This window comes from Molothrus aeneus, chromosome 29, assembly GCF_037042795.1.
Source record: "Molothrus aeneus isolate 106 chromosome 29, BPBGC_Maene_1.0, whole genome shotgun sequence".
Taxonomy (NCBI): Eukaryota; Metazoa; Chordata; class Aves; order Passeriformes; family Icteridae; genus Molothrus; species Molothrus aeneus.
Window position 1 is genome coordinate 2497077 of NC_089674.1, and position 27043 is coordinate 2524119.

The 27043-nt window shown below is 61.4% G+C and overlaps 2 protein-coding genes across 2 annotated transcripts; one reads left to right on the forward strand and one right to left on the reverse strand.

The window, feature by feature from the left end:
* The first annotated feature begins 172 nt into the window (after positions 1-172).
* BRF2 (BRF2 RNA polymerase III transcription initiation factor subunit) lies at positions 173-5628 on the forward strand. The gene is made up of 4 exons (XM_066567406.1): positions 173-329; positions 880-939; positions 1802-2123; positions 3301-5628. The coding sequence occupies exons 1-4, from the start codon at positions 176-178 to the stop codon at positions 4751-4753; spliced, it is 1989 nt and encodes a 662-aa protein (XP_066423503.1). The 5' UTR covers positions 173-175; the 3' UTR covers positions 4754-5628.
* On the reverse strand, positions 5071-26778 carry ADGRA2 (adhesion G protein-coupled receptor A2). Its single transcript, XM_066567407.1, has 19 exons — positions 26558-26778; positions 18494-18565; positions 14914-14985; positions 14737-14808; positions 14524-14595; positions 13674-13837; positions 13393-13606; positions 12428-12592; positions 11323-11524; positions 11094-11243; positions 10803-10964; positions 10490-10705; positions 9935-10136; positions 9492-9700; positions 9255-9382; positions 8753-8876; positions 8510-8655; positions 8066-8155; positions 5071-7824 (listed from the first exon to the last, which is right to left on the reverse strand). The coding sequence occupies exons 1-19, from the start codon at positions 26776-26778 to the stop codon at positions 6642-6644; spliced, it is 3864 nt and encodes a 1287-aa protein (XP_066423504.1). The 3' UTR covers positions 5071-6641.
* Between the last annotated feature and the right edge of the window lie 265 nt (positions 26779-27043).

Consider the following 27043-nt stretch of genomic DNA (forward strand, 5'->3'; position numbering starts at 1 on the left):
GGAACTACCGGGGGCGGAACGCAGCGTGCAGGGGCGGCGGCGCGGCCGGGCGGGAGTCGGGACGGACCGCGGCCCGTGTCGCTATTGGTGGGCTCGGGGCGGGCCGCGCCGCTATTGGCTGCTGGCGGTGCACCCGCCCCGGTGCTCCCCCTGCGCGGCGGCGGCAGCGGCAGCGATGGCGGCGCGGGGCCGGTGCCCCGAGTGCGGCTCGGGGTCGCTGGTGGAGGACGCGCACTACGCGCAGCAGCAGCTGGTCTGTGCCGCCTGCGGCTGCGTCCTGTCCGAGGGGCTCCTCACCACCACCTACACCGACGAGGAGCATCTGCGGGGTGCGGTACCGGAACCGGGGTGGGGGGGTGCAGGACCGACGGTCCGCAGCTCGTTTGGGCCTCTCCGAGCTGGCCCGAGCAGCGAAGCGCTCCGAGCTGTGCCTCTGTGCCAGGCATGGTCGGGTCAGATCGGTCAGACCCCGCTCTCCATCCCCCCAAACACTAGCGGGGTTTTCCACCCCACCCGCAGCAATTCCCGACCAGGTTTGGCTTGGAGCCGGTGATGAGCTTTAAATTTAATTAAATTGAAATTTTAAAATTCAAATTTAATTAATCTCTTCTTGTTAAAAGAGATTATTAAAATCTCATTGAAACGTCTTAGAAAAGCTTTAAGTGAAATGCACCAGCCCCGACGCTGTTGCCTGGCTCTGTCTGGAGGGAATCCCCGGCTCAGAGGAGCTCCAAGAGCTCCCTTTTACCTGCTCTCAGTGCCCTCAAACAGTTCTGATCACTGCAGGCCGGTTCTGTGGGCACCTGCTGGCCCCAGATCCAGATGTCTGTGTCCCTGCATTCCTTGCAGGATTGACTGATTTCCCCCCCTGTTTTCCAGAGGTCGCCTATTCCCAGAGCACCGGCCAGAAGGAGCAGCTGAGCCGCTGCCTGCAGCGAGGTAAGAGCAGCTCCCCGTCCTCCAGTTTGTTTCACCTCATTCTGACAGTGAAAAAGTGCCAAAAACCCCTGGAGCTGAGCCAGGGGAGGGCCCTTGGTGCCTGCCTGCCCCGAGGGACTGGGAGGGGCTTTAGTGCCCTGCAGGGCTGGGTGGGTGCTGCCTGTTGTTGTCATTTTGTGTTGATTCAGTTGATCCTTCAGAGAAGCTTTAATAATAAAAGAAAAGCTTTAATATAAAAACCAGGGAATTGTGGAGACCCTGTGGGGGCATTCCTGGTCTAAGGAGACACAAGAAGCTTCCCTCAAAAAGCTGTTAGACCCCATTGGCTCCTTCCCTTGTTCCTATGTCTGTTCCTATGTCCTTGAGGCACTCCTTCCCTATTCCCTGATTAGGCCTCACCTTTGTGAGACCAGGGACAGCCCCCAGGCCCCTGCAGGGAGAAAGCTACAGGGTGCTCTGTCTGTGTGTGGGTGCTTTGTCTGTGTGTGGGTGCTTTTTCTGTGCTTTTTCTGTGTGTGTGGGTGCTTTTTCCCTGTGTGTGGGTGCTTTTTCCCTGTGTGTGGGTGCTTTCCCTGTGTGTGGGTGCTTTCCCTGTGTGTGTGGGTGCTTTTTCTGTGCTTTCTGTGTGTGTGGGTGCTTTCTCTCTGTGTGTGGGTGCTTTCCCTGTGTGTGTGGGTGCTTTCTCTATGCTTTCTCTGTGTGTGGTTGCTGGGACCTGAACATTTCACCACACAGCTGAATAAAACATCTGTGGATATTAGGCAAATGTCCTTTTTGCTTCCTTACCCTGGACTATGCCAGCAGCAATTCAGGCTGCTACAAACGGTTCTGAGCAGAAATTGCGATTTCTTTTTCCCCACAGGGATCCGGCGGGTCCAGGACCTCTGCAAGGTGCTCAAGCTGCCAGCAGCCTTTGAGGAAACGGCTGTGTCCTACTTCCAGAGGGCCCTGGAGCTCCCTGCCTTCCACCTGGTCAGCCTGGAGAAGAAGGAGCTGCTGGGGGGCTGCTGTGTGCTGGTGACGTGCCGGCAGCGCCGCTGGCCACTCACCATGGGCACCGTGTGCTCCCTGCTCTATGCCAAGCAGGAGCTCTTTGCCAGCGTCTTCCTGAGCCTGCAGAGGGAGCTGGGGCTCTCTGTGCCCGCCCTGAGCCTGGCAGACCTGGTGACAACGCACCTGAGCAGGTGATGGGGCAGCCCTTGGCAGCCTTTGTTTGTCCTGGCTGGGTGGAGGGGATGGGGTGTGACACAGCTCGGGCTGGGCTGGCTTTTGTCCCTCCCTTGTCACACCTGGGCTGTGATTCTCATCCTGCTCCGTTCTCCTCAGAGAGGTGCTCAGGGAGGCACTGTGGATCAGGAGATCCCAGATCTCTGAGGTTGGAAAAGATCTCTGAGGCCATTGAGCCCAACCTGTGCCCAATGCCCAAATTGTCAGCCAGCCCAGAGCACTGAGTGCCACCTCCAGGGATGGGGATGCCACCCCCTCCCTGGCAGCAATTCCAGTGCCAGGGAACCCTTTCCATAAACAAACTCCTCCTGGTGTCCTGGAGCAGCAGCCATGGCAGGAGCAGGGTGTGTCTTGTATTTGTGGGGTTCCCAGACAAAGGGAGGAATGATGCATCTGACTCCATGTTCTTAGAAGGCTAATTTATTATTTTATAATCTATATTATATTAAAGAATGCTATACTAAACTATACTAAAGAACACAGAAAGGATACAGACAGAAGGCTAAAAGATAATAATGAAAACTCCTGACTCTCTCCTCAGAATCCAACACAGCTTGGCCATCACTGGCCAATAAGTCAAAACAATTCACATGAAACAATCACCTACCACATTCCAAAGCAGCAAAACACAGGAGAAGCAAATGAGATAATATTGTTTTCCTTTTTCTCTGAGGCTTCTCAGCTTCCCAGGAGAGAAATCCTGGCAAAGGAATTTGTGGTGGTGTTCGCAGGGGTCTCAGGATGAGGGAAGGGATGAGAATCTTGACTCCATGTTTCAGAAAGCTGATTTATTATTTTATGATATATATTATATTAAAAGAAAATGATATAGTAAAAGAATAGAAGAAAGGATTTAATCAGAAAGCTAGCAAGGAAAGGAAAGAATGATAATAAAATCTTGTGACTGACCAGAGAGTCTGAGACAGCTGGGCTGTGATTGGCCATTAATTAAAAACAACCACATGAGACCGATCAAAGATGCACCTGTTGCATTCCACAGCAGCAGATAATCATTGGTTTTCTTTTCCTCTGAGGCTTCTCAGCTTCCCAGGAGAGATTTTTCCAGAAAATGTGCCGGTGACAGTTGTGTTTGTCCCCGAGGCTCCCCCTGACCGTGGCTCTTTTCCCCTGCAGCTTCCGGCTGGTCCAGCCCAATGCCAACATCCCTGCGCCCTTCCTGGAGGACAAGGAGCAGCTGGTGGCCCGGACCATGGCCATTGTGGAGCTGGCCAGTGACACGTGGCTGGTGACCGGCCGGCACCCGGTGCCCGTGGTCACGGCCGCGGCGTTCCTGGCCTGGCAGTCGCTGCGGCCGGGCCCGCGCCTCTCGTGCCCCCTGGCACGGTTCTGCCGCCTGGCAGGGGTGGAGCTGCCCCCTCCAGCCCAGCTGAGGCTGAAGGAGCTGCTGGAGATCCTGCTGGCCATGGCCTCCCAGCTCTCCTGGCTGCGTGGATTCTGCCTGGACAAGAAGACCGTGGTGAAGCACATCGGGGACCTGCTGCAGCACCGGCTGTTCCTGCTGAAACGTGCCTTCAGCCAGCAGGACACGGGCCTGGGCATGAGCTCTGTGAGCCAGGGGTGCCAGGGCTCTGTGAGCCAGGACTCTGTGAGCCAGGAGTGCCAGGGCTCTGTGAGCCAGGAGTGCCAGGGCTCTGTGAGCCAGGACTCTGTGAGCCAGGAGTGCCAGGGCTCTGTGAGCCAGGACTCTGTGAGCCAGGGGTGCCAGGGCTCTGTGAGCCAGGAGTGCCAGGGCTCTGTGAGCCAGGGGTGCCAGGGCTCTGTGAGCCAGGGCTCTGTGAGCCAGGAGTGCCAGGGCTCTGTGAGCCAGGGCTCTGTGAGGCAGGACTCTGTGAGCCAGGGGTGCCAAGATTCTGTGAGCCAGAGCTGCCCAGGCCGGGGCTCTGTGAGCCAAAGCTCCCTGGATAAGGACTCTGTAAATAAGGACTCCCCAGGCCAGGGCTCTGTGAGCCAGGGGTGTCTGGGCCAGGATTCTGTGAGCCAGGGCTCTGTAGACCCAGGCTCCCTGCATAAGGACTCCCCCAGCCAGGGCTGCCCAGGCCAAGGCTCTGTGGACCCAGGCTCCATGGATAAGGATTCTCCAGGCCAGGATTCTCCAAGCCAGGCCTCCATGAGCCACGTCTGCCTAGGCCAGGGCTCTATGAGCCAGGGCTCTGTGGACCCAGGCTCCCTGGATAAGGATTCTCCAGGCCAGGATTCTCCAAGCCAGGCCTCCATGAGGCATGTCTGCCTAGGCCAGGGCTCTATGAGCCAGGGCTCTGTGGACCCAGGCTCCCTGGATAAGGACTCTGTGTATAAGGACTCCCCAGGCCAGGGCCTCCCCAGCTCTCCTGCGGTGCCACAGCAGCAGGGCTGTCCCTCGGCAGGGCAGCAGCAGCAGAGGGGCACCCTGAGGCCCCTGCTGCCCCCCTGCCTCCTCCACCCCAGGAAGAGGCTGCGGGCGGCGGCTCCGAGCGCTGCGAGCGCGGCCCTGACGGGCGACGAGCCCATCTCAGACAGCGAGATCGAGCAGTACCTGAGGAGCCCCGAGGAGATCCGAGCCTTCAGGAGGGCCAAGGCTTGGTCCTGAAGGTTGCTGTGACCCAGAGGGACAATTTGGGGACCAGAAGTGTGAAGCCCACCAGGGACAGAGTGATTGTGCTGCAGGGACAGGGAATGAGGCTGTGGGGAGGGAGCAGGCTGTGTCCTCCTTAATGTGCTGGGGCTTTTTATGGAGTGACTGCTTCAGGTCATGTTACATTTCTGTTATAAGTAAATAAAAGCACAAAAGGTGCCAGGTTTTTCAGGGCAGCCTCACCTTGGGCTTCTCATTCTTCAGCAGAATGACTTTGTGTGGGTCAAAACACTGCATTTGAACACAAAGTCTGAGAGAAATCACTGTAGATCTTGGCAGATTGGCATATCTTTAATATATTAAACAAAACATATCTGCTAGAAACATTCTATTCATATAAAAATGCAAAAAGACCCCTTTAAAGACATTTCTTTGGCATATTTCCCTCCCCTCCCCCCGGATATTGCAGGAAGCTCTGTTGATATGTCATTCGCTTGTAAACACACAAAGTGTAATTAAGAGTACAAAGCTTTTTCTCTAATACTGTCACAATGCAGCAAGCAGTAGAACCACGGGGCATCAGCCAGGCTGGGGAGGCTGCAGGAGCTGCAGGAAGGGTTTAAAGTGTGTTAAATACCAGGGACAATGAAATATTTAAACATTTAACTGGGCAGAGGAGCCGAGGCAGGCAGGGAGTGGCAGGTTAAGCCCAGGGGTGCCCCAGCCCCGTGGGGTGAGTGGTTCCCAGGTGACACCAAGCCCCACTTAGTGCTTTTTTCCTCCCCTGGCTCGTGGCCCTGCCAGCCCCACAACCCCTCGGAGGTAGCTACGTCATTAAACTCATTTGCAGGCGGGGGAAACTGAGGCAGGGGAGGCTGGAAAGGGCAGGGGAGGCACCAGGCTACCACCTTCCTCCTCTGCTTTGCTGCAGCCTCTCTGCAGCCTGGCTGTTTTACCTGTGTGCTGGGAAAAAAGGGGAAATTTGTTTTCCAATGGGAACAATAAGTGCTTATCCAGGTTCCAGGCCTTTGACCATCAGAGGAAGATCCCCAATTCCTTGGCATCATTCTCTTGCATTCCCAGGAACGGTCCCTGCTCCCCAGAATGGTCTCTGCCTTCCTAAGAGCAAACCTAGTTTTTTTCTGAGCTTGAAGCCTGGATTAAGGACACAGAGCTGCTCTGGGCCTCTCCCACATCTTGGTTCTTTGGTGCTTTGGCACAGAGAGTCAGTCCTGGCAGCAGCACAGGTCTGCCACCCCCTCCCCACTGCATGGCTTGAGCCTCTGAGGGCCTGGGAGCATTTTCTGGCTGTGGTTTTAGTGTCTGGAGCCTTTTCAGGCCCTTATTTTAGTGTCTGGCATTAAAGCAGTGCAGACAATCACCTCACCTTGGAGCTGAGGCTCCTCTTACCTTGTGCTTGGCTTTGCAATATGGCTTTGGCACGGCGCAGCCCCCAGGGCTGGCACAGCAGGAACGTTCCAGAGGCAGCAGCTGCTCTCCAGAAGCAGTGTGCTCATCCTGGGGCTGTGCTGCCTGCACGTGAAGGGCACTTGGAGTGGTCCCTCGGCGGGAATATTGCAGTCGTGGCACCCGGGGCCGGGAGCGAGGCCCTGGCGTCACCTACGGCTCTGTCTATACATATATACATTCAATAATATAGCTTTGAAAAATAGACATTTCCTCTGTAGAATATAAAATAGCATTTAGGATCAATCTCAAGTGACATGCAGGAGTCATTAAAGCACGGCTGCAATTCCGGCACCGCTGCTGGAAAAGCTCGGAGCCTCCTCGGGGAGATGGGTGGGCCCGGGATCGTGCTGTGCCCCCCGGCTGTGCTGCCCATCCCTGCTCTAGTGCACGAGGAAAACGGGAAAGCACGGCGGCCGTTGGTCCTTCCCCACCTTCACACGGTGGTTTCGCTCTTCCAGAGGCCGGTCTTCATGCCGGCCACGCTGTCGGCGCTGGCCAGGTTGATGTCGTACTTGCTGCCCTTGAGGCCGCCGTTGTGGCTGCCCACGTTGAGGGGGTAGGAGCGCCGCTTCGCCTCCCTCTCGCCACCGCCTGGCCGCAGGTTGTCCCGGCTGCCGCTCCTCCGGCGAGCCTCGGTGATGTCGGGCATCCTCCTCCCTCCATCGCTGCTCTCCGAGGGGCTGGGGAGCGCGTCCCCGTCCTGCGGCATCCCCATCCTGGCCGGGCTGGTCCTGCCGCTGGGGTAGCTCTCGGAGTGGCTGTTGTGGAGGCTGCCGCTCTCGCTGGACGGATGCTCCGAGGGGCCCCGCAGCATTTTCAAGCGGTGATGCTTCCCGTCCCGGCACGGCTTAGTTCTGCCGCGGTGGCTCCTGCGGCCGTGCAGGTTGCTGCTGTGCCTGACGGGCTTCCCATCAGCAGCGTCGGGCTCCGGGCAGGGCGGCGGCCGCGATTCCGCCTGGCTCTGGGCTACCTGCAGGTTGGTGAGCTTGCAGCGGCCCCCGGCAGAGCCGGCGCTGCTGGGTGAGGAGGAGGAGGAGGCTCCGGAGCGAGCGGCCTCTGGCTCGCAGCCGATGAAGACCTGCGAGCCGTCCTCCGGCCCCAGCCCGGGGTGCACGTAGGCCTGCATGGGCAGCGCGTTCCGGTAGGACGGGCAGCAGGAGAACCAGGAGCTGAGCACGTCCCGGCGCCGCAGGCAGTGATGGATGAAGATGAAGAGCCCCAGCGCCACGGCGGTGACGCCGTAGAGGCAGCTGAAGACGATGCTCAGGTACCAGCGCTGCGACACGGCCATGGCGCCAAACGTCCACAGGGCCACGTACAGGGCGTGGGTGGCCACCAGAGCCCAGAACTGCACCCGCAGAGAGTAAACACCGTCCCCCTCGGGGCAGGGTGGCCCCGAGTTCAGCGTCACCGAGATGGAGCCAGAGTCTGTCAGGAAGTCACCGGTGGCCCCCAGTCGCGGCGGGGGCTCCAGCGGCTCCGGGATGTCTTTCTGGTGCGAGGGGCGGCACTGGAGGCTGAGCCCGGCACAGAGGAAATAAATCCAGGTGACGAGCAGGATGAAAGCCACGGGGACGTAGAAAGCACCCAGGCTGGGCCGCCACACCAGCCAGCAGCTGTGTGAGAAGGAGAGGAGCTCTGAGGGGCCTGGAGCTGCTCGGCACCCCTGCCCTCATGGCAGGGCTCTGTGGAGCTCTGCCAGCTGCCTGGACGATTTTTTCCCAGTAACTCTCAGGAAAAAACTCACTGATCTTTTCCCAAACTTCTCCAGATTCCCAGTGCCACCAGTTCCCTGCCGCAGCAGAGGAAGGCGTGGGAGGGAGGGAGGGAGGAAGGGTCGAGCAGGGACACACTTACTAGGGGTTGTTGTCGTGGTAGTTTTGGATGTTGACAGCTGCTGTGATCCCACAGATGATGAGGGGGATCCCGCCGGCGATCAGGTAGAACCTGCGGGGAGGGGAAATGTCAGCGCACACCTGGAGAGCACGGCATGGGCTGGTCCAGGGGAGCAAGTCCCACCCCAGCCCCTTGAGCCTCTGAGGGCCTGATAGGGATTTTGAAGTTATTGATGAACATATTTTGAAGTTTATGAGGAACTTTCATTCCCAGAAGGAGGTGAGGCCTTCTGTTCCGGAGTGGATATAAATTGTTATTGGGATTAGGCTGATTAAGAAGGAAGTTTTGACTGTGTTTATGATTGTGCTGGGGGTATTTTTGAGGTTGTTGGATATTAGAGGGAATAGGATGGGGGTGAGACGGTTGCTGGAGGTGCCGGGGCAGGGGGTTAGGGGGGGTCTGTACCGCAGCATGGGTCTGGGGGCTGCCTGGGACGCGTCCCTGTCCGGCTGCTGCGGCGCCTTCCAGGTCAGCTCCTTGTAGAGCACTCGGGCTTTCACCGCCATCCAGAGCAGCGTGGAGAGGGACGAGTAGTGCAAGATGATGCCGACCTGCGGGAGGAGGCGGCGGTTGGGGCGGGGATGCTGCAGCCCCCGGTGCCCGGTGTCCCGCGGGACCCCGCGGGGCTGGGCACTGCCCGGTACCCACGGCCTGGCACACGGCTCGGTAGCCGGTGAGGGTGATGCCTCCCGCGAAGACGGCGGCCGTCATGGCGATGTGGAAGCACAGGTTAAGCAGCATGTGCCAGCCCTTCCGCGGGATGAGGATGGTGCTGCAAGAGCAAGAGCACAGAGGGCCCCTGTGAGCTCCTGCCCGGCCCCGAGAGAGCCACAAATGCTGCACCTGGGGGAGGCACCAACAGCCTGGAGGATGGACAGGTACATTTCTGCACACAGGCAAAGGAGCAGCACCCAGGGCCACTCGCTGGGCAGCACATTCCCTGAGAATGTGCTCCCTCACTGTCCTGAGAACCCCTGTCCTCAAGGGCCATGCCACTGCATGGCCATGCCCATATACCTTCTCCTGGCTTGGGGAGAAGCAGCTGGGGAGCTGGGGCACCTGGGGAGCTGCTCCCACTGCCCACAGACACACCCAGCCCAGCCCAGCCCAGCCCCCAGAGCAGCAGCACAGGCACCGGCCACTCCCTCACCCGTGGTGGACGATGTAGGTGATGATGGTGGTGAAGAGGCAGAGCAGCAGCACGGCCGTGCAGGTGTACATGGCCGGGTGCAGCACCTCCACAGCTCCTTGTGCCTCGCTGGGGAACCCACTGAGCTCCTGCACAGCACAGCACAGCCCGTCAGACCCCACAGCAGCAGCCCTGTGCCCCTGACCCCTTCCACCACCACCCTCCTGCTGGCATCCCTGCTGCTCTCCCCACACCTACCATGAGCACGGCCACGTTGCTGAGGTGCCGGCAGTGCAGGGAGGTGACATTGGGCTCACGGGCACCCAGCTGGCACCCCTCAGCACTCCAGCCCCCCATGCCCCCCAGCACTTCGAAGTTCCAGTAGGCAGCCACGGGGTCCGTACCCTCCCCGGGGTGTCGCAGGGACACAGCCACCGGCTCGGACAGGTTCCCCACTCCACAGCCATCTGCAGCCACAGAAAACCAGCTCAGCAGCACAAGTGACACCCCTCTACCTGCACCCCCAGAGGGCCTGAGCACAGGGGACATCCCACACATTGCCACCTCCCCATGAGGACCCCAGGGATGGCTCTGCACTGCGGGAGCACCAGCACAACGCCCCAGGGAGCCCCACGGGGCACCCCAAGCACCAGCACAACGCCCCAGGGCGCACCCCAAGCCCCCCACCATGCTGCCCTTACAGGTCCCGGCGTAGATGACCGGGGTGGCCACGCTGCGGCGTTTGCCATCGTCGGCCAGGCGGGAGGAGTTGCCGGTGCTGCAGAAGAGTTTCCCGTTACGGAACACCAGCAGCTGGAGCTTGCAGTCAGCCCCGGGCGTGGCTGGGGCAGGGCTGGCGAACAGGCTGGGCGGCAGCTGGATGGAGGCCAGGGCGATGCTGTTCTGCGGGGGCAGGCACTGGTGAGCGGGGCCCGACCCCAGCCCCCGAGCCCAGCCCCTCAACCCCAGCCCGACCCCAGTCCCCCAAGCCCAGACTCCCAGCCCAGCCCCAGACCCCAGCCCCCGACCCCAATCCCCCGACTCCAGCCCCCCGAGCCCGTTCCTTGATGTGGAAGCTCCTCAGGGAGCTGAGTCATGGAGTGATGATGGCGGTTGATTATTGTTTTTGATACTAGGAAATATAGAGGAAGGCTAATTGAAAGTGTATTGATGACAAGTGATTTGGATTATGTAGGGATACATGGTTTAATTATTTGACAAAAAAAAAAAAATTGTCGAAAGTTTTGTTCCCGTACCTTGATGTGGAAGCTGCTCAAGGAGATGTTGGGGCGCCCCGTGGTGCAGCGCAGCCTGAGCTGCTGGTCAGGGCTGGGCTCTGCCCCCCGCTCAGCCTGGGGGGGCCGTCCTGGGGGGCTCGGGGTCCCATCCCACCGCTGGAACGCCACGCAGCTCAGCCCCACGTAGCTCTCGGGCTTCACCACGTACGCCTCAAAGGCGATGTTGCGAGAGTTCTGCCAGCACCACGGAGGGATCATCAGCCCTGGCATGGCCAGAGACCCCAGCCAGCCCTCCTCCCCGAATCCAGCCCCAGCCCGTGCTCCCCCTCACCACTGCCATGTGCTGGGAGTTGCTGCTCAGCGTGTGGGCTGCGATCCTCTCCAGGGAGCGCACGATGCTGGTGCAGGCCTTCTCCTCCTTCTGGGACATCCACAGGATGTGGTCGTCCACCAGCATGATGTTGCTGGCCATCTCCACGATCACGTCTGTCAGCTGGGGACAGCAAGCAGCTCTGCAAAGAGCTACACCGTCCCCCGAGGAAACACCCCAATTCATGCTTTTCTGCCCCAAAAACACCAGGCTGCACCGGGGCAGGCAGGGGACACCCGCAGTGCTCGTTACCTGCTTGATCTGGTCCACGTAGCCAATAAACTTCTCTATCATCTGGGCCACGTAGAGGACATCAACCATGTCTGAGAAGTTGGCTGCCTCGGCCGTGTAGACGCGGAGCTGGTGAGCCAGGGTCAGGGCGTTGGAGGCATTGATGGGCATCTGCAGGGTGGCACGGCCACGGTGAGTCACTGGCTGGGCTCCCTCCAGCCCAGCCGAGCCCCCCAGGCCCCCCACTCACCAGCACGAAGGTGTAGAGCACGCGGGTGATGTCGTTGGTGTAGAGGCAGTGGGAGTAGTCGCCGTCCTCCCAGCGCCCGGTGCGGTCGCAGCGCCGCCACGCCTGCTTCTCACCCACCGAGCCCGCGCCCGCCGGCCCCGCGGCGAACGGGTGCTGCAGGCAGGGCTGGAAGGCCGTGATCCCTGCCAGGGTGCGGGGCCACCTGCAGTGGCCACCACACAGTGAGCCCGGGGCAGCCCCGCCCCGAGCCTGCTCCCCCCGTGCTGCCCCTGTGCACCGCAGTGTTGTGGTGTGATATCATAGCCTGTGTCAGTCATCCTGCTTCTTTCCCCAGGTGTGCCAATGCCCTCTCCCTTCCCCTCCCTTGCCCCCTTGCTGAGTGCTGTCCGTCAATCTTGGCATTCCAGAAAGGGCAGCGTGTGATTGGCAGAGTTCAAAAGATGCCCCTCAGCCCTGGGGACATTGGACCATCCAGGTGTCATTTGTCCCCTGAGACTTCCCCCCACCTTACCTGGTTGGTGGGATCCCTACCCCTTCCCTCCCCCTCTCCCTGGGGTTAAAAGACACAGCAACCACGTGGTTTTGTGCAAGGGAGGGGAAGGGAGAGGTTATTGGCACACCTGGGCAAAGAACCAGGATGACTGAAACAGGCTATGACATCACACCGCAACACCGCAGCCCCCTCAGCACCTCTGGGCTCTGAGGATGCTGGCGTGGTGTTCCCCCAAAATCCCCCACCCTCCCCAGCCCCGAATCCCGCTCGGCTCCGGCAGCGCAGGGGGAAGCAGCAGGCAGTGGGGGGCACCGCTAATTTAAGCCACATTGAGTGTGCCAGTAATTTATATTCCGTAAGGGCCCCACCGGGGTTACGGCGGGCGCCCGGAGCCTTTCGTCTCATGCCAGAGAAATTCCAACACCTCTGCTGCTGGAGCCAGGCTGCGCCGCCAGCACGGGAAGCCCTTCAAAAGCCGGTGCCGGTAATCGCTACCAGACGCGCGGTCACCTGCGGCCAGCGGGGGCCCTGCACGCACCGCTCGCTCTCCGTGTGGCACCGGCCGCGTGTGTCCCCTCCCTGCCGCGGCACCTGCGCCGCCCAGGTCCCCACCTGAAGTCCCCGCGGTTGTTGGTGACCCGCTCGGCAGGGCAGTAGGATGCAGAGGTCTCCAGCACCACGATCTCCACCTTCTTGCTGACGTTGCCCTGCGAGGTGGAGACGGCGCATTCCCACTCGCCGTTGGCGGAGACGTGGATGTTGGAGAGGATGAGCTCGCTGCGGGCACAGGAGAGGGGCTGGCACGGTGATCCCCCAAGCTTGGGGACAGGGGGACACAGGCCATGAAGCACCAAAGGTGCCCACACTCTGCAGCCCCCCCCCCCCCAGCACTCGGTACCTGACGCCGGCCGGGGGCTGTGCACAAATCACAAATGGGATGGGACTGCTGTGGAATGTGCCTTGAGCTGTTTGATTTTCCAGCATCAGCCTCATTCCATGGTTATGACAATGGGAAGATGCCACCAGCTCACATCCCAGGCAGCAGACCAAGAACTCAATGTTACAACTCACTTTATAAGTGTTTTGACCAATCCCACAAAGCAAAAGCACATTGACAGTAGTTCTATCCAACCACTGTAAGCACAGGTACCTTTGGTTAAACAATGCTTGCTTATTTCAAATACAATACCTGCTTGTGAGCCTTCAAACACAATGCTCAGAGCTCCATTATTAAGCTTCAACCTTCCTAATATCTCTCTAGATAAACTTTTCTGTAGCTTAGAGAGTTATTCTAGACAAGCGTTAATACACAGACCATTGTTCTATTTGTCCTTGCTTTTCTACAGTTTAAATAATTTTTCTGCTGCCCAATCTCATGGCTGCTGCTCAGCTCCAATCACAGTTCTGCTGTCTCTGAGGCCTTTTGCATCTTTCCCAAAACCCTCTGATTTTGTAGATTCCCACAGGTACCCACACCCCTGTGACCCCTGTGGCTGCAAGTGGTCATCTCCATTCCCATACCATCCCTATCTCAATCCCAATTCCCTCCCCGCTCCCACCCCAGCCCCACCCCTGACCTGGTGATGAATGTGCAGTCATGGATGAGACTCTCCTCCACGATGACTCCCGTCTGCTCATCCTCCCGCACGGGCTGGCGGTTGTGGAACCAGCGGATCTGCGTGCTGTTATCCAGGTACGTGGCCGTGCACTGGAAGGGCAGCCGGTCGCCCTGGAACACCACCTGGCGCAGCGACGGGATCAGCTGGTGGGTGTGCAGCTCCGGGGCTCCCGCTGCGGGGGACACAGGTGAGCCCGCGCCGCCGCCGCCGCCGCCGCCCCCGCCCCGGCCCCGGCTCACCGCAGCGGAGCTGCCCGTCCCGAGCCCCTCGCAGCGCCACGCCGCGCAGCTGCCGGGGGAAGGCGCACGCCGTGCGCTCCGAGAGCTGCGCCGGCCGCTCCCGGGCCCAGCGCAGCACCCAGCGCAGGTTGCAGTCGCACGTCAGGTACTCGGTGGCAAAGTCCCTGCAAGGGGATGGTGTCACTGCAGGGCCTGAGACCCTCGGCAGGGTGGCAAAGCAAGGGGATGGTGGCAAAGCAAGGGGATGGTGGCAAAGCAAGGGGATGGTGTCACTGCAGGGCCTGAGACCCTCGGCAGGGTGGCAAAGCAAGGGGATGGTGGCAAAGCAAGGGGATGGTGGCACTGCAGGGCTGGCAAAGCAAGGGGATGGTGGCAAAGCAAGGGGATGGTGGCACTGCAGGGCTGGCAAAGCAAGGGGATGGTGGCAAAGCAAGGGGATGGTGGCACTGCAGGGCCGGCAAAGCAAGGGGATGGTGTCACTGCAGGGCTGGGGTAACCATCAGCCCTGAGACCTTCAGCAGGGTGGCAAAGTCCCTGCAAGGGATGGTGTCACTGCAGGGCCTGAGACCCTCGGCAGGGTGGCAAAGCAAGCGGATGGTGGCACTGCAGGGCTGGGGTAACACCAGCCCTGAGACCCTCGGCAGGGTGGCAAAGCAAGGGGATGGTGTAACCGCCAGCCCTGAGACCCTTGGCAGGGTGGTACAGTGCCTTCAAGGGATGGTGGCACTGCAGGGCTGGCAAAGCAAGGGGATGGTGTCACTGCAGGGCTAGGGTAACCACGGGCCCTGAGACCCTTAGCAGGGACCCTCCCTTCCATGGGATGTGCTGGAATCCCAGGGCACCAACTCACACGACTTTCAGGGAGGGGAGCTCGTCAAAAACACCGGGCGGGAGGCTGGAGAAGATGTTTCCAGACATGTTCCTGTGGGACAGGAGAGAAAGATGGCATGGAGGCGGCCAGGGGGCTGCTGGGAGAGGGGACACCTGTGAGTGTGCCCACAGACCCCCTGGCTCTCAGGAGATGGGACAGGGCTGGCCAGGATGTCCCCAGGGAGCCACTTACAGTCGGAGGAGGTTGTGGAGGCCCTGGAAGACGCTGGCACTCAGGCACCCGATGCGGTTGTTGGAGAGGTCCCTGCGAGGAGAGTGGAGGGGCCATCAGGGCTGGGGATGCCCCACTGTCCCCGTTGTTGTCCCCAGGGCCAGCCCCGGAGGTCTGAGGGGCTGCACTGGCACTTACAGCCGCTTCAGCTCGGGGAGGCCGAGGAAGGCGCCCGGCTGCACCGTGCTGATCAGGTTGTTCTTCAGGTCCCTGGGGGGAGACAGGCACAGCTCTGGGGGTGTTCTGGGGAGCCCCATCTCCAGGAGACACAGCTCCGAGGGCACAGGCACACCCATGCCACCCCTACCCCCATCCTCTCCATTGTTGGGGAAGATGGAACAGGAAAGCCTTATAAATATGATTGTCTGGCAAAAGATTCTGAGAATATGGAAACTATAAGTGGGATTGAAATGAAAGCAAGCTTTGAGATCCCTCAGTTACTGAACTACTGGAAAACAATGGTGTGGCTGCTGAAGGTGATCCCCTTTTGATGGAACAACACCTTCTGCTTGCAGACAGGCCCAAGGGTCAGAGCAGACCCTGCCAGCTTGGCAGAAGGGGCCCAAAGAGGAGTTTTTAGGGTTTAAAATGTAACACAGTGTGGTGATGTAGTGATTCTTATAGGCTGTATGTAAATGCTGTAGGATTTGTATATTGGACTAGATTGGTTAGTGAGAATTAGAATATTCAACACAGAAGATTTATTGTATTGGAACGGGAACCTCACTCTCTTACCCTTTTTACTCTCTTACCTATTTTACTCCCTTACTCTCTCCCCCTCTCATCCTCTCTCCCCCTCTCTTCTCTCAGTCCTGCTCTGAGCTGTGCCTGGCAGCTCCCAGCAGGGCCCTGCCCTTGGTCCTTTGCAATAAACCCCAAATTCCCCACCTGGCTGCAGAGATCTCTCACCTCCATCCATCCCCACCATCCCACCCCCTGATGCTCCTACACTCCATGGCCCCCCAGGTGCTGCCCACCCCCTGCGAGGGTCTCTGAGCAGTTTTCCATCCCATTTCTCTCTCATTATCTCTCCGAGGGAAGCAGGGCAGGGCCATGCGCTGCTCCGGGGGTGATGCCAGCCCCTGGGTGCCCGGCAGAGCATCGGGTGTCCCTGCACCGGCCCCGCATTGCTCCCGGAGCAGCCGCGTCCCGCCGGCTCATTCCCGTGTGCGCGATAAGAGCACAGCCCCGACAGCTCGTTGGAGCAATTAGCCTGATTACAGGCGCACATCTAATCAGGGGCTCGCCTGGCACAGTGGGCAGCACTGGTGGCATCGGCAGCTCTGGGCACCCCCTGGGACCCGCGGCAGCTTCTGCTGAGAGCCGGCGCTGTCCGGGAGAGGAAATGGGATCCATGTGGACCCGTGTTTATTTACAGCAGCCTCCGCCGAGCTCCTCGCTGGGTCTCTGCTGCTCTGCCTGCAGCCCTGGGGACGCCCCGTGAGCCACAGCCCCACGGCGGGATGGGGAGGGGTGAGACCCCTCCAGCAGAGCCGGGCTGCGAGGGGGGAGGCGGAGACACCAGAGGGGCCCCTCGGCCAGAGGAGACGCAGCCGGGTCACCCCGGCCCTCTCGGCTGATGTAAGAGCCCTGCCCAGCACGGCCGCCGCTCCCGGACGGACAGACAGCCGTCCTGGGCAGACAGGTGCGCACAGGTGAGCGCTGGTGCTGAAGGAACAGCTCCGCTCACCTGCACGGCCACCTGCACCAACAGGAGTCAGTCCCCCTGCCACAAACCCCCGTCCCGCAAACCCCGGTCCTGCAAACCCCCGTCCTGCAAATCCCCATCCCACAAATCCCCATCCCACAAACCCCCGTCCTGCAAACCCCCGTCCTGCAAACCCCCGTCCTGCAAACCCCGGTCCCGCAAACCCCGGTCCCGCAAACCCCCGTCCTGCAAACCCCCGTCCTGCAATTCCCCATCTCGCAAACCCCCGTCCCGCAAATCCCCGTCCCGCAAACTCCCGTCCTGCTGGGTTTTCTAGGGATTCCCACCCCCAGAGCCCCCCCCAGCACACCCTGCCACCCCAAACACATCTCCAGTGCCAAACCTGCGGCCCCTGGCTCAGGTCTGGGGGGTCTGCGTGCTGCAGGAGCCCCAGCCGGGGATGGGACCCGCCGGGGTCCGTGCTGGGCCCCAGGCTTTGCAGCCAGGCTGGCGCTCAGCCTTCCTCACTCCGGCACTTCCTCCCGCGGGCCGGGGGCTGCTGCTGCTGCTGCTGATTTCCGATAAGGCTCCTCTTTTCCCTGCTCTGCGCCTTTGCCTTTGCATTTCCTGCGGTCCCGAGCCCCCTCCTCCTCTCCCTCAGCAGTGCCTCAGTGCCACGTTTGCAAGGGGACACCCCAACACCACACGTGCAAGGGCACCCCAATCACCACGAGGGCACAGAGACCCCGGCCCCAAAGCCCTGAACCATCCCCATTCACTGCCTGGGGTGAGCCCACAACTCCCTGTGCGCCCAGTGCAGCCCAGCACAGACACACAGACAGACGGACGGACGGACAGAGCCCATCCTTGTCCCTGCTGTCACCCACCGAGCCCCCTCGCATCCCCCCAGGGCCGTTCCCAAGCGGGGCTCTGCTAATGAGCCGCCGCATACCGTCCCCGCTCAGACTCATTAATCTCATTAGGCGGCTACAAATCACCGCAGATGCCAAGCCGGGGGGAGGCGGTCGGTGGGGGCACCCTGACATCCAGGGAATGGGGTTCTCCCCGCTCTGCTGGGACCCCAAAGCCCCCACGGTGGGTGCCAGGGTGGGCATGGGCCTTGCCAGCCCCAGGATGGGGGGAGAGGGGCCCCGCAGCCCCCAGCACGGGCTCTCCATGGGGCACGGCCCCGAAGCGACCCCATGAGAGCAATTATGGCTCCTGTCGAGGGCAATCAGGCGCGGCGGGGCTGGGGGAGCGCTGCTCGCCTGCCCCGGGCCCCCTCTGACCCTGTGTGGGCAGGGGGTGACCTGGGGCAGCTGCTCTCCCAGGACATGGAGAGCTTTAGGGGGGTGCAGAGCCCTGCTCCTCCCTGGGGCAGCTGAGACCCTCCAGGATCTCCATGGAGACCTTTAGGGGCACCCTGGGCTCTCAGGGGGTGCAGAGCCCTGCTCCTCCCTGGGGGTTTGTGGCAAGGGGACTCCTATTGGTGCAGCTGAGACCCTCCAGGACATGGAGACCTTTAGGGGGGTGCAGAGCCCTGCTCCTCCCCAGGTGTTCCCCCCAAGCTGCTCCTTCCCGTGTCCCACGAGGGTGCAGTGACCCCACACCCTGAGCCCTGCTGGGGAGGGCTCTGCTCTGTGGGATGGTGTCCCCAAGGTGGGTGCTCTTCACTCAGCCCCGTGGGGGTTTCCAGGGGAGCCCACAGAGCGCAGGAATGTGTGAGACCCTCTCAGTGCCACGGCGGGGAACAAAACGCCCTCAGTGCCGGTCCCCGCGCCTGCATACCTACAGATCAAACCCATATGGGGGCCATAAATCTCCCCTTCTCGCAGCTCCCTCCATAGAGATGCCTTTCATGCAGAGATAAGAAAGTTCATTTTGTTCAGGGGGACAATGTCTCTTTTCATACCCCGCGATGCCCGGGGGTGCCAGGGGCAAATTCTGCACTGCGGGGCTGCTCCTGCTGCAGCACATCGGGGGCAGAACACGAGTGATGGTGCTCCCACCCACCCTGGAAGCCCAGCTGCACCCCAGTGCCCCCCACCCTCCTGCCCCAGCCCCACTCACAGCTTCTCCAGAGCCCGCAGCCCAAAGAAGGAGCCGTTCTCCAGCACCGTGATCTTGTTGTTGCTCAGCAGCCTGTGGGAAGAGCAGAGGGAGAGGGACAGCGCCGTCACCTCATCTGCCACAGCCCTCCAGCAGTGCCCAGGAGCTGGCAGGAATGAGGACAGACAGACAGACACCCACAGCCCTGGTTGTGCCACTGTGGTGGTGGCCACAGAGGTGTCCCCTGCACGGCCAGGTGGGACCAGGGAATGCAGTGGCCACGTGGGGATGCAGGAGCCGTGCTGGGATGCTCTGTGTGCTCTTCTCGCCATGGAGCACCCGGACTGACTGCCAAGGGATGCCCCTGCTGCCTCTTGGGGCATCACCTTGGAGCCAGGAGTTACTGGGGGGCCCAGTGACCCCCACCCCAGCACCAAGGGGGCACCCCAAGGACCTGCAGCTGCAAGGGGCCCCCCAGCTCCTGCTCCCCCAGGAGCCTCCCAGCAGTGAGATTTTACCCCAAAACAAACAGCTTTGCTGACCAAAGGGCCCCTTGCGGGCTGACGGCAATGGACGGAGGGCACCAGCACGCGGAGATTCAGCCAGGAGCTCATTAAAGCTCATTAGCCCAATTAGCAGAGCCAGACCCGGCCCTCGGGGACCAGCGGAACTCCCGTGCGGGCACCGGCGACGCCAGCGCCGGCAAAGCGACCCAGAGCCGGAGCGGGGGCAGGCGGCAGCCGGGCCGGGAGGGCATCCTGGAGGCCTGGCCGGGGGAGCGGCTGCAGAAAGGGCTCATTGAGGGCCGGCCCGGGGCTGTTTACACACGGGCGGGCCCGGCTGAATGGGCGCTGTGTGCTCCGCCCGGGGCCTCCGGACGCGCTGCCCGCGGAGCCGCCGCGCTCGGCTGGGGCAGGACCGGGACCGGCACCGACCAGGACCCGCAGCCCCCGCAGGCCGGGCGGGAGGGAAGGGAAGGGAAGGGAAGGGAAGGGAAGGGAAGGGAAGGGAAGGGAAGGGAAGGGAAGGGAAGGGAAGGGAAGGGTCGGGGCCTGGCAGCGCTGCCCCCGCATCCTGCGCTAATGAGGAGCCGCCACCGGGCACCGGCGCGTCCGCGGGGCCCGGAAACGTCCGGCGGCCCCAAATTGCTTCCACACGCCTCGGCCAGGGCCGTGCCTGGCCCTTCCTCCCCGCCGGGAGCACTCTCTGCCGGGGCTGGGCTCGCCCCAGGGCAGGGACAGCTTCCAGGGGTGTTCCCATCGCTGCTGGCACAGCCCCTTCAGCCCGTGGCGCGCCCCAATTCCCCGCCACGGCATCGCTGGGGGGGATTTGCTCAAGGCCGAGCTGTCCCCGAGGGCTCCAAGAGGTTTTCATTCCAGCGGCAGGAGGTTTCACAACCGAGGGTACGGGCGTGGGGGCAGAACCGGAGCCCCGGGCCCGCAGCCTTCAACCGAGCCCGGGGAGGCTCGCTCAGACCCTCGGGACCATCTGCACCTCTGCCACAACACCACAGCTCCGTCTTTAAAGAGATTTCCAGCAGGATCGGCTGCCCCTGGCATCTGGAGCCCGGCACGGGGCTGCAGCTGCGGCCGTGGTGGCAGAACCGGAGCCGTAGCCCTCGGCCGAGCCCCGGGGAGGCTCGCTCAGACCCCCGGGACCATCTGCCCCTCCTGCTTTTCAAGATTTCCAGCAGGATTTGCAGCCCCTGGCATCCGCAGCCCGACCCGGGGCTGCAGCCGCGGCCGTGGGGGCAGAACCAGAGCCCCGGACCCGCAGCCCTCAGCCGAGCCCGGGGAGGCTCGTTCAGACCCCCGGGACCATCTGCACCTCTGCCACAACACCACAAGTCCCTCCTTTTAAAGATTTCCAGCAGGATCGGCTGCTCCTGCCATCTGCAGCCCGACCCGGGGCTGCAAAGTCACCCCCGGAGCCCCTCCAGAAAAAGTCCGGGACCCCTGCCCTGCTCAGGGCACCCTGAGGTGCAGGTGCTGCCCAGGAACAGAGATCCTTGACTGAAAGAAGGCCTTGGCACAAAAAGGCTGTGCTGACAGTGATGGTTTGCCCAAAATTCCCCCCTCCCCAGTAAAATTTTTGCTCTTTTCTTCCCTGTCCCACAGCAGCCATCTGGGTCGCACTCCCCAGTCACAACCCACATCCTCCAACGCGGGTTTGTTTTGTTTTCTCTAGTTTCATGGAGATTATGTTCCAAATTGTTTTCTGTTTGGGTTTTTTAGGGATTTTTTTTTTCCCCAGGAAGTTCTCATCAGGCTCCACAGCACTTTCCATTCCCACATGTCCACAGGCAGCAGAGCTGTGTGTGGGTCCTTGGCACTGTCCCCTTACAGGATATTAACTGAGAACCTCCAAAAATTAATTGAGAACTCCCAAAAATTACCTGAGAACCCCCAATTATTAACTGAGAACCTCCAAAAATTAACTGGGAACCTCCAAATATTAACTGAGAACCTCCAAATATTAACTGTGAACCTCCAAAAATTAATTGAGAACCCCCCAAAATTACCTGAGAACCCCCAAATATTAACTGAGAACCTCCAAAAATTAATTGAGAACCCCAAAATATTAATTGAGAACCTCCAAATATTAACTGAGAACCTCCAAAAATTAATTGAGAACTCCCAAAAATTATCTGAGAACCCCCAAATATTAACTGAGAACCCCCAAAACACAACGGGGTCGCTGTGCCCACGAGGCCACCCTGAGCCAGCCCAAGGGGGTCATGGGCCAGCAGCTGTGGGGACAGACCCAGAGCCCCCCACTGCATTTCAAGCCCTGAGAGCTGCCCTGGGAGGAGGGATCTGCTGGGGGGAAGGGGCTGCAGGGCTCTAAGCCAGCCAGGCTCACTGAGCCCGAGCTGCTGTGAGATCCAGGCAGGGCTTGCAGTGGTTCCCCACATGCCCAGAGGGGACCCGGTGCCCTCCCATCCCACCCACCATGGCCCGGCAGGCCATGGAGACAGAGCCGTGGCCTTTGGGGCTGGTGCTCATCTCCCAGCTCGGGCTGGGACCCCTCAGCTCGGCAGGAGCAGCCCCCGGGCAGTCCTGGAGGGAGGGCTGGGGATCCCTCTCACCCCCAGATCCCTCTCACCTCCAGAGCCCTCCCTTCTCCTTCGGGAACGGCTCCTTCGCCCTGCCCGGTGCCCGGGGACCGTCCTGAGGGGGCTCCTGCCGGGGCCAGCCCCGCCACGGGGACAATAATCGGCTAATTGAGCGGCGGCTGGAAAAGCCCCTCTGGACAATGCGGGGATTAAGGGCTGGAGCACGGAGTCAAACGGAAACGATGGCGGGGGGAGCCCCAAGGAGCATCGAGCCCCGAGGAGCATCGAGCCCCACGGAGCATCCCGGGGATGCAGGCGGGAACACACCTGCAACATGAATAAATGCAAAAGACAGAAACTCTTGAGGAGATGGTTTAATGGTGAGCATGGCAGTGCTGGATTAATGGCTGGACTCAATGATCTTAGAGGTCTTTTCCAACCTAAATGGTTCTACAATTCTAAACAAAAAGGATCCCGACTTCCTGAGTTTTAACGTGGCTCCAATGTTCCCCTATCCTGCAGCATCCCGTGGGGGCTTGGAGCCCTCGAGGCTGCCGGCAGAGAGATCCAGATCCCTTCTTCTTCTTCTCCTCCTCCTCCTCTTTTTTCATCTCAAAAAGAGGAGCCAAAAATGAAAAAAAAAACCCAAAAAACCAACAAAAAAACCCCCAAGATTGTTTTTTCAAGCGAGCTGGAATCCACTTGGATAAATAACAGCTCCAGAAACTGGGCTGCTGAAACAATAAACTTCCTCTGGACCCAACCAAAAAAGGACTCGGGGAGACGGCCGGTGGCTCCCCGGGCCGGGCAGGGGGGGCGGCGGCGATGCTGGGGGGCCGCGCTGGGGGCGGGGACCCGGCCCGGCCCCGCTCTCCGAGCCCGGTAATTCAAAGCAGATGCCGGGAGCGGCAGATACGGCGCGGGCTGCGCCCCGAGCACGGCTCTGCTGCTCTGCTGCTCTGCTCCGGGGATTTCGGCAAGGGAAAAGAGGGGCCCCGGGGCCGCTGAGAGCTGCTGGAGGCTCTGGCAATGAGAAAGGCGCTGGGGGAGGCAGAAGCACAGGGAGGGCACGCAGCCACCTGGAGGGACCCCACGGAATCCCAGGGGGACTCAGCAGCGTCCCAGAGGGGCCCTCAACATCCCGGGGGGAACACACAGTCCAGCAAGGAGCCCACAGCCCCCAGAGGGAGCCTTGGATCCCAGAGGGGACCCCAGAGCATCCCAGAGGGGCCCTCAACATCCCGGGGGGAACACACATCGCAGCAAGGAGCCCACAGGAAGGAGTCTTGCATCGCAGAGACGACCCCACAGCTCCCAGAGGGGACCCCACAGGCCCCAGAGGGGACCCCACAGCCCCCAGAGGGGACCCCACAACATCCCAGAAGGAACCTTGTATCTCAGAGGGGCCCTCAACATCGCAGGGGAAACCCACATACCAGCAAGGAGCCCACAGCCCCCAGAGGGGACCTTGCATCCCCACAGCATCCCAGAGGGGACCCCACCTCTTCCAACCCGCTGGGGCTGCAGAAGCCCAGCCCTGGGGGATCCCCCCCTCCCTGCTTTGTTTGGGTGCTTCCCCTCCCTGTGCCGTGCCCGGGCGTTTCCTCCAGCCTCACGTCACTCCGGGCTATTTCGGATGGTGACAATTATTGTTCCAAGCCTCGGCTTTTGTTAGCACAGGAAAAAGAAGCCCCGGAGCCTCCTGAGCCAGCCTGGGCTGAGATGCTCAGGGCAGCACCACGACCTGCAGCCCCTGCAAAACCCAAACCTGATGGAGCTGCAGCCCAAGAAACAACAAATAAAAAGCTGAAGAAGGCTTGAGAAAGAAACCATCTGCAGGGCCCAGGATGGAGCAGCCTTGGAGCAGGGAGTTCAAGTAGAACTGGAAATTGGTCATAAGTCAAAGCCCTCTATTCCCTGCAGACAATCTGTAATTTCAGTGCAATCAAGCTGTGCACATAAATGAGGCCTGTGCTGGGATTCCACATCTGGAAGAGGTTTGGGCTCCCGCCCGTGTGACAGCGGGGCTGGCCCAGCCTCCTCAGCCCTCGTTAGGGATGTGGCGCTTTTTCCATGGGGCGATTAGCACTGGGTCAGCTGGGGGGGATTAAATCTCCTTAATCCCTGTCTGCAGCACCCCTGCACCTCCCAGCCACGCTGGAGGGACGGCCCCAGAGGTGCCAAATCCTCCTGTCCTCGCTGGAGCAGGATGTGGGGCTGCCAACACAGCCAGGTGACAGAGCGGGGTGACAAAGCACCGAGGCTGGCACCCCTCCTTCCTTCCTCCCTCCCTGCAGGGAGCTGGGCACAGGAATAACCTGGATATAAAATGGGGTGGGTGTTGGGGAGCACACACAGAGAAACCTCTGCTGGGGCTGTAGGGGATGTGTGAGCATCACCCCCTCCCCAGAGGCACAGCCCTCCCTGCACACCCTGCGAGGGGATGAGGGGAGAGGAGCCACAGCTCTGCTCAGCAGGCACTGCCCCCCAGCCATCCCTGGGACACCGGGGCCATGCTGAGGTCCCTGGGCCCACAGGCATCCCCCACGCCCTGTCCTTGGTGCCCCAGCCCTGCCCTGCCCCTCCAGGGTGCGCTTTGGGGGGGTAAAGGCGCAGCAGCTGCAGCACATGCTGATAATTAAAGATAAATAAAGAGAGAGTGTGGGAAAAGCCAAATGAGAGGTGGGAGGAGGGACCCACAGGGTGTCAGACCTCCTGCAGCCACCCAAGCCTCTCTGTCTGTCTGTCTGTCTGTCCGCAGCATGGACAGCTGGACCCGGGCAGGGCCTGCATCCCTCCCGCCTGGCGGCTGCGGGGAAGAGCCTCCCCCGTGCTGAGCACTCCTGGCTCCAGGCTGGGCCGGATGAGAGCTGGAACACGGCTCTGCTTTGAAGTGTCACTGCCCCAAACACATTTCCTGCAGCAGGGGCAACAGCACTGCTGAGAGCCCTGGGGACAAAGGGGACCTGGAACCCTGGGGACAGAGGGGACCTGGAACCCTGGGGACAGAGGGGACCAGAGCACCCTGGGGACAGAGGGGACCAGAGCACCCTGGGGGACAAAGGGGACCTGGAACCCTGGGGACAGAGGGGACCAGAGCACCCTGGGGGACAAAGGGGACCTGGAACCCTGGGGACAAAGGGGACCTGGAACCCTGGGGACAGAGGGGACCTGGAACCCTGGGGGACAAAGGGGACCTGGCACAGACAGGACCTGGCACCCTGGAGCGCACGTAGGAGCCCTGCTCACACCCATCTCATCCACAGAATTCAAGATTTGGCTGTCCCCAGCAGGGTGTCCCCAAGGCACGTGCAGCCCTTGCCACATGCCTGGGCCCCTCCACTCCCTGCCCGCACCCCAGTGGCTCCAGGAGACGCTCCCAAAGTCGGAGCCTCTGGTTTTGATTGTTCCATCTGGAAAGGGTTTGGAATAAATCATGTTTACTGCACGAGAGCAGAGCCAGGGTCACCGCATATTTGTAGGTTTCTGCCTACGCCTGTAGGTTTCATGTCACGTTTTAGTGGGATCGTGTAATGCCCTAATGCTTCTGCACGGTCATCCCAGCCCCTCCAAGGGAGCCAGCACAGCTCAGCACAACCCCCTGCCCCGCTGGGAACAGCTGGGCAGGCACTGGAGCAGGCCTGGGATGTGGCATGGGATGAGTTCCCCAAATACAAACTGACAAAGGGCTGAGAACGTCCCCCACGAGTGTTTGTGAGGGGCTGACACACAAGGAAGGGCCCTAAGAGGAAAGACGTGAAGAGCAAAGCTCACAAGTGGAATGGAGAGCCCAGCTGTCACCTGCCTGAGGCCCCCCAGTGTCCCCCACCACGGGAAGCCCAAGACACCCATCAGTGCTGCTGTTCTGGGACAATTGATGCTTTTAGTGTGGCTGTTGCACTCAGGCCCTGCTCGTGGCACCATCTGTAGCACTGGTGCCTTCACAGCCACACTCCAATGGGGACAGTGGTGCCACTGGGGTCACTTTCACTGCCACCATCACCCCAAAGCAGCGAGCAGCACCCAAGAAACCAGAGCAATGGCAACACAGCCCATGGGCTTGGGCATGTGAGAGCAGACGGGACGAGGCAGCCCCCAGACCCAACTCTGCAGCGTCTCACCCACCCCAGCCCCAGCCAGGAGCTGAGAAACCCCCAAAAATCAACTGAGAACCCCCAAAACACAGTGGGGTTGCACAGCCACCCTGACGGGCTCTGGGGGAGAAGCCACGCTCCCCCCAGCTGCAGAGCTGCCAGCCCAGCCTCCAATCCAGATTTTAATTCAAACATCTCCTCTGGAGTTATAAATAAACCCTGCAGCGAGCAGCACACGGCTGCCAGCTCCAGCCGAACCCCAAGCCCCGGCACGGAGAGGAGCCTTTAGGGATGGAGCGGCAGCGTTAGAACCTCTGCACCAAGCCCAAAGCCATTAACCGCTCCTGATGGCCTCGCAGTAAATGTTTCCAGGGACTTTCAAACAAAAACATGTTCCCCAGCACGCAGAACGCTGCGGAGGGAGAAGGAGCCCGTTTCCTGCGTTTCCAGCTCAGCAGCCCAGAGCCGCGACACCGCTTTATCGCGATTTAAACCATGCCACGCAGCACCGAGCGACCCTCCCGCGGTGAGGGTCGCTCACCGAGAGGAAAAAGGAATTTCACTGCGCTCCGCACCCCGCGGGGCTCCCCGGTCCCCGAATCCTCCCCGCAGCATCTGCCGAGCACGGGGCGATGCGGGAGCTCCCGCACGGAGAGGGCTCAGCGCCAGCCACGCGTGGGCTCCCGTCCGGCTCAGGGTGGCCCGGGGCAGCGGGGAGATACCCGAGGGAGATGCCCGGGGGTGGTGCCAGGGGGGAATGCCCGAGGGAGATGCCCGAGGGAGATGCCAGGGGGTGATGCCCGGGGAGGTGCCCGAGGGAGATGCCCGGGGGTGATGCCGGGGGCCGGGGGGAGATGCCAGGGGGAGATGTCGGGGCCAGGGGGAGATGTCGGGGCCAGGGGGGGATGCCCGGCCGCTGCCGCTCGCGGTACTCACAGCGTGACGGTGCCCTCGGGCAGCAGGCGCGGCTCGGGCGGTGCGGGGAGACCCCCTCCGCTGCAGACCACCCTCCTCCGGGGCGCTCCGGGGCCGCCGCCCGCCTTGGCCCGCTCGGCCGCGCACTTACAGCCCAGGCTGAGCGCGGGGCAGCTCCGAGCAGCGGCTCCGGGGCCGCTCAGCGCCGCCGCCAGCAGCACCAACGCCGCCGCCCGCCGCATGGCCCCGGCCCCGGGCCACGGCTCCGGGCTCCGGCTCCGCGCCCGCCGCCGCCGCCGCCGCCGCCGCCCCGCTCCCCGGGGCGGCTCCGGCGGCGCCGCCTCCCCCGCTCGCTCTCCGCGCTCCGCCGCTGGCCCTGGCGCCTCCCCCGGCCCGCCCCGGCCCGCCCCGGCCCCGCCGAGGGCAGCGGCTCGGCCCCCCCGACGGCACCGGGGGAGAAGCGCACGGAGCAGGAGCCCCGTGGGGTCCGCAGGACCGGGAGCGACG